The sequence below is a fragment of the Gouania willdenowi genome, chromosome 1 (genome assembly GCF_900634775.1).
Source record: "Gouania willdenowi chromosome 1, fGouWil2.1, whole genome shotgun sequence".
Lineage (NCBI taxonomy): Eukaryota > Metazoa > Chordata > Actinopteri > Blenniiformes > Gobiesocidae > Gouania > Gouania willdenowi.
The window spans coordinates 40,302,603-40,321,497 of NC_041044.1; the positions used below are offsets into that span (position 1 = coordinate 40,302,603).

The 18,895-nt window shown below is 38.0% G+C and overlaps 1 protein-coding gene across 1 annotated transcript; it reads left to right on the forward strand.

Annotated features, from left to right (window-relative positions):
- Window positions 1–12,090: 12,090 nt before the first annotated feature.
- LOC114470012 (G-protein coupled receptor 26-like) lies at window positions 12,091–18,453 on the forward strand. Its single transcript, XM_028457993.1, has 3 exons — window positions 12,091–13,098; window positions 14,752–14,865; window positions 17,644–18,453. Exons 1-3 carry the CDS (start codon window positions 12,398–12,400, stop codon window positions 17,885–17,887), a joined length of 1,059 nt encoding a protein of 352 aa, XP_028313794.1. The 5' UTR covers window positions 12,091–12,397; the 3' UTR covers window positions 17,888–18,453.
- Window positions 18,454–18,895: the final 442 nt, after the last annotated feature.

An 18,895-nucleotide genomic window follows, 5' to 3' on the forward strand; every position in this document is an offset into this window, starting at 1 on the left:
AATTCATCCATATTTCCATGACTGGTGACCTCTGTGTGGGCGGCATCTGCAGAATTCTTGCGAGTGTACGTGTTGGTTCATTTCATGTGGGTGTGTTTATGTGTGTAGATGCTCAGTGCCAGAGAAACTAATTGCCTCATGCTGTTGCACTAAATTAAACTCCCGTATCAAAGTTTCCTTTTCTCACCTCAAATTGGTTTTGAAACTTTCAAGTGTTGTGTAACAATTAAGCCTTGTTTTTAGGTTTTATTCTAAAACTTTATTTCAGATTGAGGAAAACAGATAACTCACTATTCAGCCAAAAATGTCATCAACTATTATTTAAGGTGCTCCGCGGGGAAAAAAAGGAACCACAACAGCAGTCTTATTCTGCTGAAAACAAATGTATTTGGTATGAGGTAACGTTGTTAATTCATTCATGTCCAACTCTTGACATATAGTCATTAAATTTGGTGTATTTTGTTGTAAAATGTGAGAGTGACTGCCCTCTATGGGGTGAAACCCGGCTATTACAATTACATTTTACTATTGGCTGAGAATGGTGTTAGTGACGTTTTGGTGGCTTCTTACATCACAAACCACCACTGTTGGCTCCGCCCCTCCAATAAAAACTAAGGCTGCGTCCGAATAGTCCCTTTCCTATCCACCTTTCCTATCCACTTATCCATAACTCCGTGGATGACGTCACAGGGTTAAGGAAAGGTGTTAGGAGACTTCCTAAAGGTGTTAGGGCAAGGCCATCACGTTGTTTTGATAATCGGAAGCACTTCCGTTATGTGACGTAATATTCAGACAACGGTGAAGGTTAGTGACGTCTGCCGTGTTGAAAAAACGACAAATTTATAACACTTCCCCATGTGCCTCTAACCGCTGATATAATCTGAAATATCACAAGGTTTGAATGTAAATCAAAGGAAAAGAGGCTTCCAGGCTACGAGGAACAAAAGTGAAACCAAAAGAACGTCACATTGAGAGTGGTTGCTCACACCTTCCACTCAGAAATCAACATTAACCTAAAATAAGTATGATTTTATGAAATTGTTACATTTATGCAGGATATAGGCCTACATAACATTGTAGGTATACACATGTACAACTGCACAAAGTATTCCTCGGTGAATGAAACATAATGTGGCTAAAAATGTCTCCGATCCCTTTTTCTTGAACAACAGAGTGCTTTGTTTTAGGTCAGTTATAATCTAATAATATGACTTACATATGATTAGATATGGGTTTTGGGAGGGAATCAGACTCACCCTAACACCTGTGGACTGCAATGTGTAGATTGGATTGAGAGAACTGTGAATAGAGACACATAGCGAGTATCTAGTTGCTAGTTAGCATAGCATAGATTGTTCTTTGTAGATTTTATTGTATAGACTGGGGGTGCGTCTGAATATTCCCTCCTATCTCCTTTCCTATCCACTTGTCCTTAACCCCCGGAAGTGTTTAACTGGTGGCCATGATAAGGAGCGTTCCAATTCTCTAAATACTAAGGAAAGGAGGCTCAATGCTTCCTTTATAACCTCCTTTAGCCTAGGAAACACTGATTCATCCTTCAGAAAAGGAGACCAGATAACACTGACCCACAATTCATTAAGGTGACATTTAAAGGGACACACTCATCAGTGTTCACAGAAATTCACGAAGACTGTAAAGGGATGCAGATCATGTAAATTACCAATGCAACAATATGCCTTGAGCAACTTTAAATTGATTGATTGATTGATTATTTATTCCAAGTTCAATGTACATTACATATACACACACGACACTTTTCGAATTAACATACTTTAATATATACATAAACTTGAAAAGGAGTGGGAGGAAGTAAACTTATAAGTTCCCACCCCTGTAATTGTCATAATTCATATCAGTGGTTGCTTCCTTTCACAAAACAGTTAACGTAACAGATAAACAGTTTACACGCAAGAAACATACATATGCATATATGTACACATATTTATATATATATACATATATATAAATATACAAAAAGATATGTTACCAACAATGATAAATACTTTAGTAGATCACAATCTATTGTCAAGCTCTTATATGTAACTGTTTTATTATATATATATATATATATATATATATATATATATTCCTGTCATTCTTATACTAAGAACAGATACACCCTTTACCTTTATAGTCGCTATTGTTACAGTTCAGCGTCTTCAAGCACAACAATCTTTTCAGCACTGTTATTGCCTTTTATTATTATTATTATTATTATTATTATTATTATTATTATTATTATTATTACTATTATTTAGATGTACTTAGATATAGAACATGAATTTGTCTCAAATGACTGAATTCAAATGAGCTAAATGTGAGTAAAGTGAGCTAAATGTTCAAAATATGCAGGCTATGAACCAGTGACTGAGTTTTTACATTTGGCACCCCATACAGAATGAACCAAAAAGTACAAATAAACATAAATAAAACCCAAACAAGCAAAAATACAAGTCAGAATCTTCCAGATTAATATGCATCTAAAGGTTTGCTTTGAGGCTGTAAGCTCATTAGCAGCAGCTTCTGTATAGTCAGTGTTGTGCATGCTGTCAATTGTGAAAATGCTACTGCACATCACACACACACACACACATACACATACACACACACATGCAGGATCCCATACTGTCAGCACGTGAGTAGGAGTGTAACAAAGCAAGAACTAGAGAGAGAGAGGGCGAGTGTGTGTGTGTGTGTGGACATGTGAGTGTCCTTGTGAGTTAGCGTTTCTGTCCACTGTTTAATCTGGAGCCCAGAGGTTTGAAACCTTTGAGCAAACCCTGAACCTGAAGCTTCACCAACCCTGACCCATGGCTTGTGTCCTGCTTCTGTTTCTATGTTGGTTGTAATCATCCATATCCACACTGAGTGTTTCTTCTTCTTACGATGCAGGCGCGTGCTGCAGACACCTCGACAAAATCTCTTCTTGCTCTCCAGTCTTTTCTTTTCTGCTGCAGGTTTGACTTTAATAGAGTGGACAGATCAGGCTCACAGCTGCTGGAAAGGGACAACCCTCCTCTTCCAGTCTGTAGTCATGCTAAGAAGTTATACACATGGGCCACAACAGGCATTTTGTGTATAAAATAGACACGTTTCACCTGGAGGAAGGTTTTTCCTAAGACTTGTATGTAGATTAGCCCCGCCTCAAGGAAGCTCTCTGCCGTGATTGACATGCCCACAAAGGTGAGCATTTCAGCATCCTTCACGCAGTGCTATGTATGTATGTATTTTCTAGTCTATGTATGTACCGGCAAACGCCACGCACCCGCGCTCTGTCTTGTGTTTATAAAGCAGCATGAGCTCGGCCATGGAGTGGGTGGGAGGAGGAAGTCAGTGTTCGTCTATAGACACGCCCACTCATGAATATGCAAAAGTAGGCCGCAAAACAGCCTGTTTGTGTAGAGTTGCTCAGAAAGTGACTTTTCAGAGGCTAAAACTCTGGAAAACAGGCGAGTTTGGGAAAATAAACCTCAAATACTATGTTTTTGAGGTTCTTAGAACAAATAGAGATGGGTGAAAAATAGCATGACATGTTAGCTTTTGTGACTTAGTCCTGTTGATCGATGCCGTTTTACTGCAAAAATCTAGAATGCTTGTATTCTTGAAAAGAACATTATGTCTTTTTCTATATATATATATATGTGTGTGTGTGTAGGTATATACTTATGTATATATACAGTGTATATAAATGATGTAGATATATGTTTATAATTGCCCCCTGTACTGATACCTGTGTGTATATGTATGTTCGTAAATGCTCCCTGTACAGACATCTGTATGTAAATATTTTAAGCAATCAATGAATAGTAAAATGATTCATCAAAATCAAACAAATGTAAATGCTTGTCATTTTTATTCAGAAAATACACCTGTCACATTCACGCTCCAGGATCAAGTTATAGATTCATATAACCAGATTGTTTCCAGAATAAATAATGTTAATTTTTCAATATTTATCCACACAATAAGTGTTACATACATTGGTAGCTGTCATCAAATATAATCATCAAATTCAAAGTTACATACATTGTTTTGATGCCCATTTGTTTCACAAATATATGAATGTGTGTGTGAGTGGGTTAATAAAAAATAATCACTCTTATGTCTTTGTAGAAAAAGCACTTTATTAACTGGTCTGTTCACTTGCATTAGTTTACAGGACAGCTTTGCCTTTACCAATATGGCGGACACGCTGACGTGTCGGAGCAACGGACCAATCCGCTCAATGAGGAGTCAATGTATTCATGTCTTCGGCTTATGCCCGAAGGTGTGTAATTGTTATAAAAAGTCATTTTAATGTGATGAAGTGTGTTTGTTCTTGGGTTTCTTTAACCAGCGACGGATTCGTTTCAAGAATGATTTCTGTTTTGAAGCTTCCTTCTCATGCACTTGTTGTTGCAAGCTATGTAAGGCGTCTTGTGTTTGAGTGAGGGTGGCATTCATGGTGAATATTATAATATTTTTGTCCTCAAGTTTCCACTTTGCTTTATCCAGTTCTGTCTGTAATTGCACCAGCTTTTGTTGGGTCTCGCTGTTATTATTGGAGTGAGTTTCCACTAATTTTTCATTCTCCTCCACCAGTTGGTTGCATCGCTCTTTCTGGGTTTTTAAGTCACTTTCTGTCTTCTTGAAAGTGTCCTTCATTTCTAAAATGTGAAGATTCATCTGTTTTAATTCATTATTATTGTCGCTGATGATCTTCACTTTATTGTTCATCATTTCAGACAAATCAGCTTTTTCTGTAGCCCACTGCGTCTTCTGAGCCTGGAATTTGTCATGTAGCTCCTCCAGTGAAAGTTGGAGGCTGGTTATTTCTTGACTCTGGCTCAGAAGTTTGGTGTTGATTTGTGCTTCTCGAAGCAGGTTGTCCTCCAACTGCTTGTTTGTCTCCTCTAATTGTTTTTTTGACTCCTCCTGTAAAAGTTTGAGGTTGGAGATGTTCTTGTTCTGCTCTTTAATGATGCAGTTGGTTTCCTTTTCAGTGTTTAGCATCTTTTCCAGTTTCTTTTCCCATTGGATGTTGTTCTCCTGTAGGTCCTTTTGTGCCTGAAGCAGTGAAAGATTGAGGTCGGAGATTTCCATCTTCTGCTTTTTATTGATGCTGTCGGTTTCATATATTGTCTCATCCACTAAATCTTGGAGGTCATTGATTTGATTGTTCAAGTCTTGAATCATGGAATTTGATTCTTTCTCCCGATTAAGCATCATTGTTCGCTCTTTTTCCCATTGGTCGTTTTGTTTTTGATCCTCTTTTGAAAGAGCAAGTTTAAGGTTGGTGATTTCCTTATCTTTTTCTTCCACTATGGACATGTGACGCCGCTGTACGCATCGGATACAGTCTGGATAAGCTCGGTCCAAAATATGTTTGCATTTAGCCATGTTTGGTTTTTTCTTCAAGTCGGGTGAAGCTTTCAGAGCCACTTGAGCAGCAGCAGCAGCAGCAGACTGTTTTCCACTGGCTGGTTTCTTTGTGTTAAGCTTCTGAGGAGGCTTGCAGTAGGCTGAAGCCCTCTTGTCTCTGTTGTATGAGGGCTCAGGTTCATCCAATTTGGGACGACCCCTATTCCCCAAAGCTTGGTTTGGTTTAGCCATATGGTGGAATGTAGCCTCGATGTTTTCGTCAGATGAGGAGGATCCATCACTGTCAAAATCATCAGCAAAAGTAACTTTCTTTGTTTTTTTCTCCATTTCAAATGATCCACTGCTAAGTAGATTATTTGAAGCAAAGAACTCAAGTATTTCAAGCTTTAGAAGTCTGTGTCTGCAGTGAATAGAATCCAAGTTCACAGTGAAAGGAAGTGGATTTTAACTCCTGTTTTAGAATGTGACCTGTGACATCATTGCCATTCATCATCTTTGGGTTGTCACATTTTAGAACCCAGTATTTTATTCATTGCAATAAAAAAAAGGGCTGATGACATCATTGGGAGCTGGTGACACATCAAAGGACTCAGTAGCACACTAAGTGTGCCATGGTAACGCGGTATTGCTAAGTACCATACTTACAATTTTGTTTTCTTTAATATTATGATTCATTTTATTTTACAATTTTTGTAATCTGAAGTAAATGGTACCGAGATTCCCACACTCCAGTACAGTAGGTGGTGATACGCACCTATTCAAGTTCCTTGTAACACGCCATGAACCAAGAAAGAAACAAACGTTTATTAAACTAATTTCATCATTATAATGTTGTGGGAAAGAGCACAAGCAGAACCAAACCACCAGAGATCACATTCATTTTCACCAGAAATGACCAAAAACATGTCAGGCTATATGTATTGTTATCTGTGAAACTGCTTCCAATAAAAAGAGTCATTACAAAAGAAAACAGTGCGAGGGGTTTTCTGTCCGTCATCCATACTCTGCAGTGAGAACTTCAGACAGGAGAACTTTGACAGGACAGGTCAGACAGTCTGGATCAGATCTGGAGCTGTTCCCTCAGTCTTTAGTTTCCCACCTCATCTCCACAGATGTGTGTAACGTATGTTATGTGTGTAACATATTTATTGTGTTTGACATGGGTTAGGGTTATAGGGTTACCCCTAACCCATGTGACTGGTTTTGCGTTGACTGATTTAAAGTCCATTTGAATCATATAATGTATTCTTGAAAATATCACCAAATGACACTGGGTATGAGTCATTGGCATGGTTTGCACTGCCTTAAAAAAAGTCTGTAGCACTTGAAGTTTTATGGCTGTCACTATCTGTCATTAGCATGAATAAGGTGTGATTATGTTTTGTTCGCTAAATAATGACACCTTTGGAGCTATGTTGGCATTTCTTGGGTTAGATGGAAGAATCTAGTGGGGCTAGGGTAACAAAAGGTTGGGGGTTAGGGCAGTGGTTCCCAACCTTTTTTGGCTCAAGTCCCTCCTTTGTCTGACTACATTTTGCTTAGAAAACTATTTAAAAACAACTATTGAACATAATGGTGGAATGAACGAGTGATTAAACACATTTTAAAGAATCACATTTTGTAAATAAGTGGAAAGAAACTTTATTTAATGCAGTGGTTCACAACCTTTTTTAGATTGTGACCCTATTTTGATATCAAGAATTTCTGGCAACCCCAAAGACATTTTTTGTCGAATTAGGTTTTGATCATGTTTGAGCTAACTGCATTTTAGCTGATCTAGATTTATATTTCACAATGTGAAAGTATGGAAATACAGTTGTTTCAAATTGTATTCATATAGTTTTAAAAAAGAATCATAATTTCAAAAATTCTAAAATCTATTCTAATTTTTCAGAAATTTCAGGCGACCCCACATGGGGTCCTGACCCCAAGGTTGAAAAACACTGATTTTGTGCCCCCTGAATAGATTTATTTCTATAGTTTTTATCATTTCCGGTCATCTCACGGCTGAGCTGGGACCAAGACTGACACTTTATTTGTTAATTTTCTATTCTCTTTCTTAATACCCCCTGTAGTGCCATCGCGTACCCCTAGGTGGGGGTACTCGTACTCCCATTTGAGAAACACTGGTTTAGGGTAACGACACTCAATGACAGCCTTCATGACACCTTATCCATGCTAATGACAGATGCCATGTCATAATAATGACAGCGTAACTATATAAACTGTATAAAAGTTCAAGTAAAGTGTTACCAAAAAGTCTTAAATAGTTGCAAAATTCATCAATAATGGTACACAGTTAATGCCCCCCATTTAATACCAGGCGGTATTAAATGGGGGGCATTAAGAAAACTGTGGGGGGCACAAAAACCTCTGCTACCAGATATCTTTGATTAATAAAAAGCTCCCCCTGTAGTGGGAAGAGTGTGTGTGTGTGGGGGGGGGCACAGTAGGTCAGCTGGGGGGGGCACTGCCCGCGAATGCCCCCCCATGACGCCAACACTGATGGTACAATAAAATTGCCAAAGGATGTTTTGAAGTGTGTGGCACTCAAATGTACATCTTGAAACTTGATGTGATTGTATTTGCATATTGTTGTAAAAAAAAAAAAAAGCAAAAAAATGCATTTATTTTATTTGTAAAAACTAAATTGGGAGCTGACGGTTGCTGCTCAACCTCTGGTCAGATGTACAGGTACGCATGGACTGGTAGATGAAGGCTAGAATCATTAAAGGTGATGCAGAGCTCCATAGTGTGTTGCACGTGTTACATAATGGTGAATATATAGTCCATGCATCTACACAGTCATGCAGCCAGAGGCGAGGCGGGGCGGGGGGCGGTGAAGGGGTGAGTCGCACGGACTCGTCGCCGCCTGCTAACGGGACTCCTACTAAGTGCTCCTGATGCATTCTGCTGCTTGTGTAACAGCCTCTTTTAGCCCTGAGAACCCAGAGAAAACACGTGATCACTAAGAGGGTTCCTTATGGCTGCAGGGGGGATTTCTCATTCCCTCTCTTCTTCTTCTTCTTTTTCCTCTTTCACTCACTTACTTCTTCTTCTTCTCCTTCTTATGTAGCAACAGAGAGGTCTTTCCCATCGCATCATTTGAGCCACTATGTTAACATGCTGCTCAACGACAGCAATTCCACTGAGGTTAGTCCTATTACAGAACATAAAATGATCAAAAAAAGAGCTGTATTTTTAGAATATTACTGCTTAAACTATAATACAGTAGTCTATGAGTGCTTAATAGCTGTGTATAAGTGGAACCTGAGGATAAAAAGGATCACGTGCCTGCATAGACATGATGCAGGCATCAGTACCGTGTGTACGGTACTATGTACCGTACACACTGCAGAAACCAGATGCCCACGCGTTCAGCTACAAACACACTCGTGCTGCTATGCCTGCAGCGGTGAAATCAGGGACTAATCCAGTGATTCTCAAGGTTCAAACAAAGATAAAGATACAGTTCAGAAGAACAATAACCACAGCTATAGAGGCAGTAACAATATCAACCTGAATTTACAACACCACATACAGCTTCAAGTAACCTCAGTGCAGTGTCAGCAGCAGGGTTAGTACTTTAAGTATATATTTATTTAACATGGAAGCTTTAAAAATTGATGCTGTGACATTTAATCCAAACACACTGCAGTAACGACTTATAGCAAAATTACGGTGGCTGAGAAGTGCAAAACACTTTAACAAATGCCACAACGAATTTACAATATTGAAATTGACATAATTAGCTAAAAAACGTACAAATGTTTGCAGATTTACGATGGCGCATTGTAAATTTTTCTTTTGACAATGAAAGATAAAAGAAAATAGTACAGTGTTTTTATTTTCGACAAGAAAAAAAAAAGAATATTTTTCAGTCCTCATTTGTCTACAGTCTCATTTTGTAAAATAAACCGTAAGAGAATCGTATCGTGAATCGGGAGTTGAGTGAATCGTTACATCCCTAATAGTTATAGATTATCTCTCAATGTCTGTTTTTAAAATTGAAATACTGCAACACGGTGTTGTTTTTTTTTTTACGGTGAATCAAGGCTTGGGAAAATAACAAAGTGATGCATTGCAGTTTGGCATCAGCTCTGAACACAAAGTTGTCAATGCCATTCATTGGGCGATGCAAATCAATAGAGATCCTCCATAGAAAGCACAGATGGATTAACTGGGTTTACAGTGGATAGCTGCAGCTTTAGGGTGTGAGCATGTGGCAAAGAGAGACTATAACTGTAACCAGTGAGGAGTGAAGGAAACACGAACCCTCCATATGTTGCATTTTTTTGTTGAATCACTTTTACTAAACAGCACGTTTAGACGTGTGTGTGTGTGTGTGTGTGTGTGTGTGTGTGTCAGACTTTTACTAGGCCTAATATTAAAACTACTGACCGGTTCAGTGGAACAGTGTTCATTTAGATTTTGCTTTAGTTTTGTTCATGGTCTTTTTGACTAAAATGCAACTTTCTTTTAGTCAAAATGTAGTTATCAGGACTATTTCAGTTATAGTTTAGTTTGAGTCAATGAAATGTCATTAATCTGTTACAGATATAGTCGACTAAAATATAAAGCATATACTAATCAGGTGCTGTATGTTTTTTCCTCAATCTTAATAATAGAAACGGACTAAAATAAAAGAACAATAATGCATATAGCAAACATTAATGCTAATTTAAATTAAGATAAAGTCATTAATTACTGCCCGTCTTCCGTGTGTGTGTGTGTGTGTGTGTGTGTGTGATCTGATGCACAACCAGCACGTGTACATAAATGAAAGATCTTATGCCAGATACTATACAGGTGTTCAATGCCTGCATAGTAAAAAGGTAAAATATAAAAATGTTGACTTTGTTGTCATTTGTGTGACTTTGGAATCATTTTGTGTATTTTACAGCCATTACAGGTCATTATATGTGTTTTTGTTAGTATTTTTTGTGTGTTTCTGTTGTCATTGTGTATTTTTCTATCATGTTGTATATGTGTTGTTGTTGTGCGTGTGTTTAAATTGGTTGTTTTGTATATTTGTAGTTACTTTGTGTATTTTGGAATATTTTTGTGTGTGTGTTCTTTTGTTAATTTGTATATTTTTGTAGAAAAATTTCTGTCGTTTTTTTTTTTTAACATTGGTGTCATGTTGTATATGTTTTGTCATTGTGTGTTTAAATAGTTTTTATGAGTTTGTTGTTATTTTGTGTGTTGTAGTATGAGTAATTTAGTGTGTTTTTTCAATATTTTTGACATTTTACTGTCATTTCATGTATTTTTCTATTATTGTGTGCATTTCTGTTGTTTGGTGTATTTTTCTATCACATTGTGTAATTTTGTTGACCTTGGAGTCATGATGTGTATGTTTTATTGTTGTTACGTTGTTTGCTGTTAATTTGTGTGTTTCATGAGTTATTTTAGAATCTTTTTGTGTTTGTTTTTTGTTACTTTTGTTGACATTATGCAGTCGTTTCATGTATTTTTCTATCCTATTGTGTTTTTTGTTACTTTTGTTGTTTTGTGTATTATGTTGGCATTGGTGTCACTGTATATGTTTTGTTGCTGTGTCTGTTTTAATGCTTGTTTTGAATGTTTGCTGTTAATTTGTGTGTTTTGACTTACTTTGTTCATTTTTTTATCTTGTGTGTTTTTTATACGTTTGTTGACATTTTGCTGTCGTTCTATGTGTTTAGGACTTATTTTGTGTATTATTTTGGCTTTCATATTCCTTTTGGAATTACAATTTTTAGATTTGTTTTTTTGGGGCTGCACAGATATAGACAGAGGACCGCATGTGGCCCTCGATCCACCAGTTGCCCATTAAGGGTCTGGTGCATTATAGTGACTAAGGGAATGTTTTATAATTTATTTATACGTGGAAGTGCAAACTATAGCACAATAATGGTTCAATCACTTGTTTTCCCGCCTAAAATCTGTGGCCCACTTAAGATAAACTACTCCGTATTAAAATAGGTTTGTCAAAAATGTTCTTTATAAAAAAACTACACCAATGAGTTCAATTCAAAAATTAAAAAAAAATATCAGGCTCGAAGTATAGCAACATTTATGAACTGTAAAAGCTGATGACGTGCATTAAATTGCATCTGATTGGTCGGCTATGATGTGATGCATTTAATTGTCGTCTGGTCATTTCATTGTCTGTTCATTTACTCAGTAGCAGTTGGGTGTAGAAATGTAATCAGAATCAGAAATACTTTATTTATCACGGGCGGGGATTACTTGTGTTGCAGAGGCTCGAGAAATATTACAGATAAAAAGAATGCACACTGAAGAAAGAAAGAAAAAAATGACATAATTAAATAAGAATTAAATACAAGTGCACACATTACAGGAGAAAAGACACAAGAACCAAAGCTGTCAGGTTACAGTGATGAATTGTACTGTTTAATTAATGACTTTAATTCTTTTAAAACGCACTTAAATGCAAGCAAAATGACTGATTTAGAAATACACTCAAAAAAAACTATACGTAGCCATAAAAGAAACTCAATTACAGTAACGTATACTTGTAATCTGGTACTTTCACCTCTGCACGTGTGCATCTTTGGCTCTTTTGCATTATGATGCTGGTCATGTGACTCATTTTGTGTGTGTGTGTGTGGGGGGGGGGGACTAAATGATGACATCCCCATCCCTCACAGTTACTCTATGCTTGCATGAATATTGTTCAGGCGTCACATGAGCCAGCTACTGACTGCACGTGCAGAGCGCACGGCATCAGCAGAGAGAGAGGAGAGGAGAGGAGGCGCCGCTCGTGCGCATGAGCGCGTGTAAACAGAGAAACAACGCACACGAGACTTCATTAGTGCTGCGTTTCACTTTGGATTTGAACTGGGTTTTTTTTGGGGAGAGAAACCGACTTAAGTATTTCTTCCAGTTGTTGATTTTTATTTTGAACTTGTTGTGGGTGCATTTCTCTCCTGTTTGGTGATGATCAGTCACAGCACGTGCACGGATGAAGCTCCACGTCCATCATCATTAAAAGTGTGAGCACAGAGAGATGAGCATACCGGAGTTCCTTCTAGAAGTGTCCATCGTGGTCATAGCCGTGGTGTCCCTGCTCACTAACTTATCGGTGGTGTTATGTTTCACCCAGAGCGCGGAGCTGAGAGCGCACGTGCCGGGCATCTTTGTGCTCAACCTGTCCTTCTCCAACATCCTGCTCGCGGCCGTCAACATGCCCGCCACGTTCCTCGGGGTGGCCCGCAGCTCGAGGCCGTTCGGGGACTCGTTCTGCCACGCGGTGAGCAGCGCGGAGACGTTCATCAGCATCAACGCGATGCTGAGCATGGCCGCGCTGAGCATGGACCGCTGGGTGGCCGTGGTGTTCCCGCTCAGCTACCTCAGCAAGATGCGCCACAGGGACGCGCTGCTCATCGTGGCGTACTCGTGGCTGCACGCGCTCAGCTTCGCGCTGACTCAGCTGATGATGGACTGGGGAGGGTACAGCCACACCTACGCCTCGTGCACGGTGCACCTGGACAGAACGGGTGATGGTGGTGGTGGTGGTGCGTCGCAGGTGCAGGTGCGCGCCGCCTACACCGCGTTCACGGCGCTGTTCCACTGCAGCAGCTTCGCGCTCTGTCTGCTCGTGCTGTGCTTCGCTTACCTCAAAGTTCTCCGAGTGGCTCGTTCTCACTGTAAGAGGATCGATGTGATCACAGTGCAGACCCTCCTGCTGTTGGTGGACATGCACCCCAGGTACGGGAACACCTTTACGCACAGGACGCAAACGCTGATAGAAAAGTCACACCTAGCCTGGAATACGGAAGCGGATTAGGGACAGTTTTGATGGCGGAACAAATTTTGTGCAAATCAAGAATAAAGTCGAAATGTCGAGATTAAAGTTGAAATTTCGAGAAAAAAAAGTTGAAATGCAAAGTCGAGAAGACGAGTTTAAAATTGAATTTTTGAGAATAAAGTTCAAATATATTATGTCGAGATTAAAGTCAGCATTTCAAGAATGAATTTTATAGATAATGTCGTGATTAACGTTGAAAAGATGAGATTAGTCGAAATTTGAAGAATAAAGTTGAAATATAATGTAGAAAGTCGAAAAGACGAGTTTAAAATTGAAATTTTGAGAATAAAGTTCAAATATATTATGTCGAGATTAAAGTCAACATTTAAAGATTAAGGTTGATAGATAATGTTGTGATTAATGTTAAAAAGATGACATTAGTGGAAATTTGAGGAGTAAAGTTGAAATATAATGTCGAGATTAACGTCGAAAAGACAAAAGGAAAGTATTTTATATTTTGATGAGTGCTTTGAGATGACTTTTGTAATTTGTGCTATAAAAATAAAGTTGATTTAAAAATGATAAAGTTTGAATGTCATGATTAAAGTTGAAATCTAATGTTGAAATTAAAGTTGAAATCTCAAAAATGAACTCAAAATACAACATCGTGATAAAAGTCGAAGGTTTTCTAATAAAGTCAAATCTACAGAAGCTGACTAGGGACAATTCACCATATACGACAACAGTCTCCATGCAAACTGGCCCTAATCTGTTTCCGTAGCTGCTCAGTAGCCACAGACGGACTGAATGCTCCACATCTTCATAACTTCACTGGTTTTTCCTTCTGACAATTAGATTTGACTTCTTAGCAGACCTTCAACTTTTATCATAATGTGTGTTTCAACTTTATTCTCAAAATGTCAACTTTATTCACGATTTGCCCAAAATAATTTTCTCTATCAAAATTGCCGCTAATCTGCTTCCGTAGATTAGGGGCAATTTTGATGGAGAAAAAAAAATTGGGCATATCAAGAATAAATTTGAAATCGAATGTCGTGATAAAAATTGAAGGTTTGCTATTAAAGTCAAATCTACTGAAGCTGACTAGGGCCAATTCACCATATAACAACAAACAGCAGATAGTGGCCATTTAAAGTTGGGTTTAATAGATTCTTTCTTTTTTAACTCACAAACACAGCGTTGTAATTTTTTTTAAGACTTTGACGAGCTATTACCAAAAACATAATTTAGAAGGAAAAACATATTGTGGCTATTGAGGAGCTACGGAAACAAATTAGGGCCAGTTTTGATGGAGACTGTTGTCGTATATGGTGAATTGGCCCTAGTCAGCTTCTGTAGATTTGACTTAACCATCAACTTTTATCACAGTATTGTATTTTGAGTATATTTTCAAAAAATTCACCTTCATCTCTTCTTTTCGACTTTAATCTCAACATAATATTTCAACTTCATTCTCAAAATTTCAACTTTAATCTCGACATTTTGACTTTATTCTTGATTTGCCCATCAAAATTAGCCCTAATTTTCTTCTGTACAAATACCTTTGAATGTTCCTGTGAGATGTTCAAACTCTCTCTTTCTGTTTGTCTCAGTGTGAAGGAAAGATGTCTTGCGCAGCAGAAAAAGAGGAGGCAGCGTGCCAGTAAGAAGATCTGCGTCTTCATCGGCTCCTTCGTCCTCTGCTTTTCCCCTTACGTCATCACAAGGTACCGACATCTTGACATTCATGTGACAGAGCTCAGCTGCAAACTACGCTTGGTTTTACCCTGTGAAAGATAAACCTATAAAGAGTAAAAATAAATAAATTCATAAATGTGTACATTTAGCTGCTTACAGGGGCTTATATACAGTATTTGCTGTTATAATAATATGACATTACAAACTATGGAATCAGAACAGTATCATAATGGATGAACTCTTGCAGGGTTTTTCACGTATGCACATGCTTTGTTTCACAGTTGTATTTCAAATTCACAAATGCGCACGATCTGTTTCGCGAATATATATTTTATGCAAACTTGTAATATAAATTCTGAAATGCACACGCTCTACTTCACGAATTCTATTTTGAGGCACACTTGTAATATAAATCCACAGTTCATACAAATTGCTGAATGTGCATTTACACACTGCTACTGTGCTGTGAAACCTCTGTGTATTTGTGAGAGAAATGTGCATGTGGTGAATTTTGAGACTGCCCTGACGCCGCGGGTCAACGAAGGTCACCATTGGCTGATAAAAGTGATTGACAGATTCATCAGCCAATCAAGTGTGTTTGCTGTCAGCCAATCATATGGCTTCTTACATTTTCTCCACACTTTTAAACCAATTGCAGAGCTACTGATATGTGTGCATGCGCAGTGTTCAAACAAGAGTGTTATTAGACAAAATAGAATATACTTTTAATTCACTTGTTGCAGCAACATGATAAAAAGACTGTAGGAAACAAAAATAAATACCAACATACAGTAGGTAATTGTTCAAAAATATTAAAACTGTAGGACAGACATAAATGAGAAAAAACTGAATCCAAAATTATAATAAATAAATAAATAAAAATGTGCAAATGACATTTGAAGGAATTGGATGACGGTGTAGTGACCATTTTGGGTTAAACAGTTAAAAGTCTGTTCTATAATAGTAAAAAAGTACACGAAAAACAATAATGAGGATGTTGAGTTTCTAATGTAATTAATACAAAAAAAAAGTCAAATGAATAAATAATCACAAGTTGTTCTTTTCAGTAAAAATATATATTTTTTAAAAGTCACCCTATTCATGTTAACAACTCCTGATAATAGTTGTACTTTATACATTTTGCAAAGAGCAACAGAGTTACGATAAAAATGATGCTATTGATAAAGCATGTTCACAATGATTCTGCATTGTGCTGTGAGACAGAAACTAACTTAGTTAAAGACTGCAGACAGGAAACACCCACAGGTGCCTTTGTATTACTGTAACAATAACATATTTCAAATGAAATCACTTAAGAAATGCAACACCTGTTGAAGCTTCGTCTTGTGTTAATCATGTAAAGCAATAACACAAAAAAAAACTCCTCTGAAAAGAGACTGAAAGATACTTTAGTTTTTTTACTTATTTAACTAATATATTTCTTAAAAAAAAAAAATGCAGTTTACTCTCAATGACAGTTGTCTGTTACAATGAATTTTCTGTTTATTATTGCAATAAAGTATTAAAAACAATAGAATAAGAAATAAAAACGTAAAAAAAAAACAGTTTTTTCTTGTCCTATGAAATGATGAAGACAGTTTGAGAAGTTCTGGGAGAGTTCAGACATCCAGGAGGTGATGGGTTTGTGCTTTCACACTCTGCAGGATCTTCACACCACAGTTTGTTGCAGGAACACACGTGTGTGGACAAGCTTTTTGGTATCAATCAGATGTAATGAAAGGATGGAATTTAAACATGTGCAATATAACGTACATTCATCTTACTAAGAATTGCAATAAATTACAATATTACATTCATTAATTAAAAAAAAGTAGTTTAACTGAATAAAAAGCCACACAAAGCTGCAGTAAACAAATTGGATGGATGGATAGTAATGAGTCCATTACCATATCTTCATTTTAAAACACGAAAAAGAAGAAATGTATAATGTATGAAAATGAAATAAAATATTATATGCCAACACTTTATTTAAATAATGTATTTTTAAAAATCTCACACCAATTTACTACAGATTTTTAGACATTAAAGCATTTGTGTCAAACTTAAGGCATGGGGGCCAAATCTGACCCTTTAGAGCGTCAAATTTGGCCCTTTCAAGAAAGTAAAAAAATGATAGAAAAAAACATGAAATTCAACTAAAGATATCTCAGCCCCTCCAAATACAACAATTATATTAAAATCCACAATAGTTTTCCAGTTCATATTTTTAATCTCAACTTGTTGAAATAACTCGCAATTTTTAAAAAATCTGGCAAATCTTCCTCAAACTATTCAACGAAATTTCCCTAAATTCCCAAAGTCAGGGAAATTTAAGTGAAGATCCTGCAGGGACTACTGATATACTCACATACCTTATCATTTATATATCAAGTGCAAGTATAAACCAGGGCACATTAATGTTCAATTTGCTCTTTTTTGCCCCACCTAAAATCTGCGGCCCACTTAAAGGTCCAGTATCATGCTATTTTTCACTCATCTTCATTTGTTCTAAGAACCCCAACAACATAGTTTTTGAGGTTTATTTTCCCAAACTCGCCTGTTTTTTGGAGTTCAATGCGGTTAGAAGAATGTTTATCACTGTAGCAAAACCATTGTAAAGTGCATTTTTCATAATACTGCCCCTTTAAGATCAAACTGGTCTGAATTTGGCCCCTGAACTAAAAGAGTTTGACACCCCTGGATTAAAGAAACAAAATCATAATGTGCAATAAAGTAACTTGTTTCAAAGCCACAAATATTTGGAAAAATGCAGAAAAATCAAATCTATGTTTGTCTTCCTTCTGCAGGTTGGTGGAGTTGCTTCCTTACGTGCACGTCCCCCGTTACTGGGGCATCGCCAGCAAGTGTCTCTTCTATGCCAAGGCTTCCACTGACCCGTTTGTCTACTGTCTGCTACGTCAACAGTACAGAAAGGTTCTAGTTAGCGTCTTTAGCCGCTTCATGACGAAAGATAAGCCATTTTTGTCCGTGCACAGCTCCAGCAGCATGTTGGACGCCATAGATGATGTCTCTCTAACAAGGGTTACCTGAGCGTCACGCATTTGACTTTAAATGGTTAAATCATTAAATCCTTTCTGCAGGAAGGTCAGAGGTCACCATCTTTGCAGTGGGCGGCGCTGCAAATGGAAAGCCACTGCCTTGTTTTAAAGATTCTTTAACCGAGGGCTGCGCTATGACTGTTACAGAGAGGAGATGTTGTAGTGGGTGAAGAGCAGCTTATACTGGTTTTCACTTGTGAATTTAGCCAAAGGTCTCTTCATGATTCAGGATTCCTTCGACTGTTGTTTCCACAGGGCTCGTGAGTTTGGCCTGCTGATGCACAGCCAAGGCTGCACCGCATTAAACCCACACCGACCTTGTTAGCGTCATTAATGTCCGTCCATGTATCTTCGGCTTGTAATGTAACTGTGAACATGTCCAGAAGTGATCTTTACATTTCAGTACGAAAACTGGGGGAAAAAAAGGAATTTTTTTGTGACTGTTTTGCAGTTTATATTGATAGTTGTGAAAATTATATAAGCCCACAGACTGTACAAAAAAAGTTGTAAAGATGTGAAGACGTGTTGTATCACATTGCAATGACACATGAAAATAAAGTTCACTGCCACTCATTGTGAGTCCACTTGTTTGTGAAAGTTATTTGGACAGATTTCTAATTTATTTATTATCTTAAAGGCACACTGTGTAACTTAACTTTTGACCACTAGGGGCGCTAGAGCTGTAACTTTCACCTCAAGCGCCCCGAGTGGCCACAAGCACCGCAGCACTGTTGCAAAAATCAACAAAGTCAGGCCAGCCCCCCTTGTCTTGTGATTGTGTATACAGACAGAGTTGATCTGTAACTTCGAGATATGGATTGGCTCTAAGGGTTGGGTCGGTCAGGCTGGGGTGCGAAGCGGGGCTGGGCTCGGGCCGCGGCTAGAGAAGCAGCCGCCGCCGCCCTCCTCTCCCCGCCACCGGAGGCCCGGCCCCTGGCCTCCTCCCCGTGGGCGGGTCGCCGAAGGGGTCTGGGTCTCGGCGGTGTCTTTATAGCCTCCT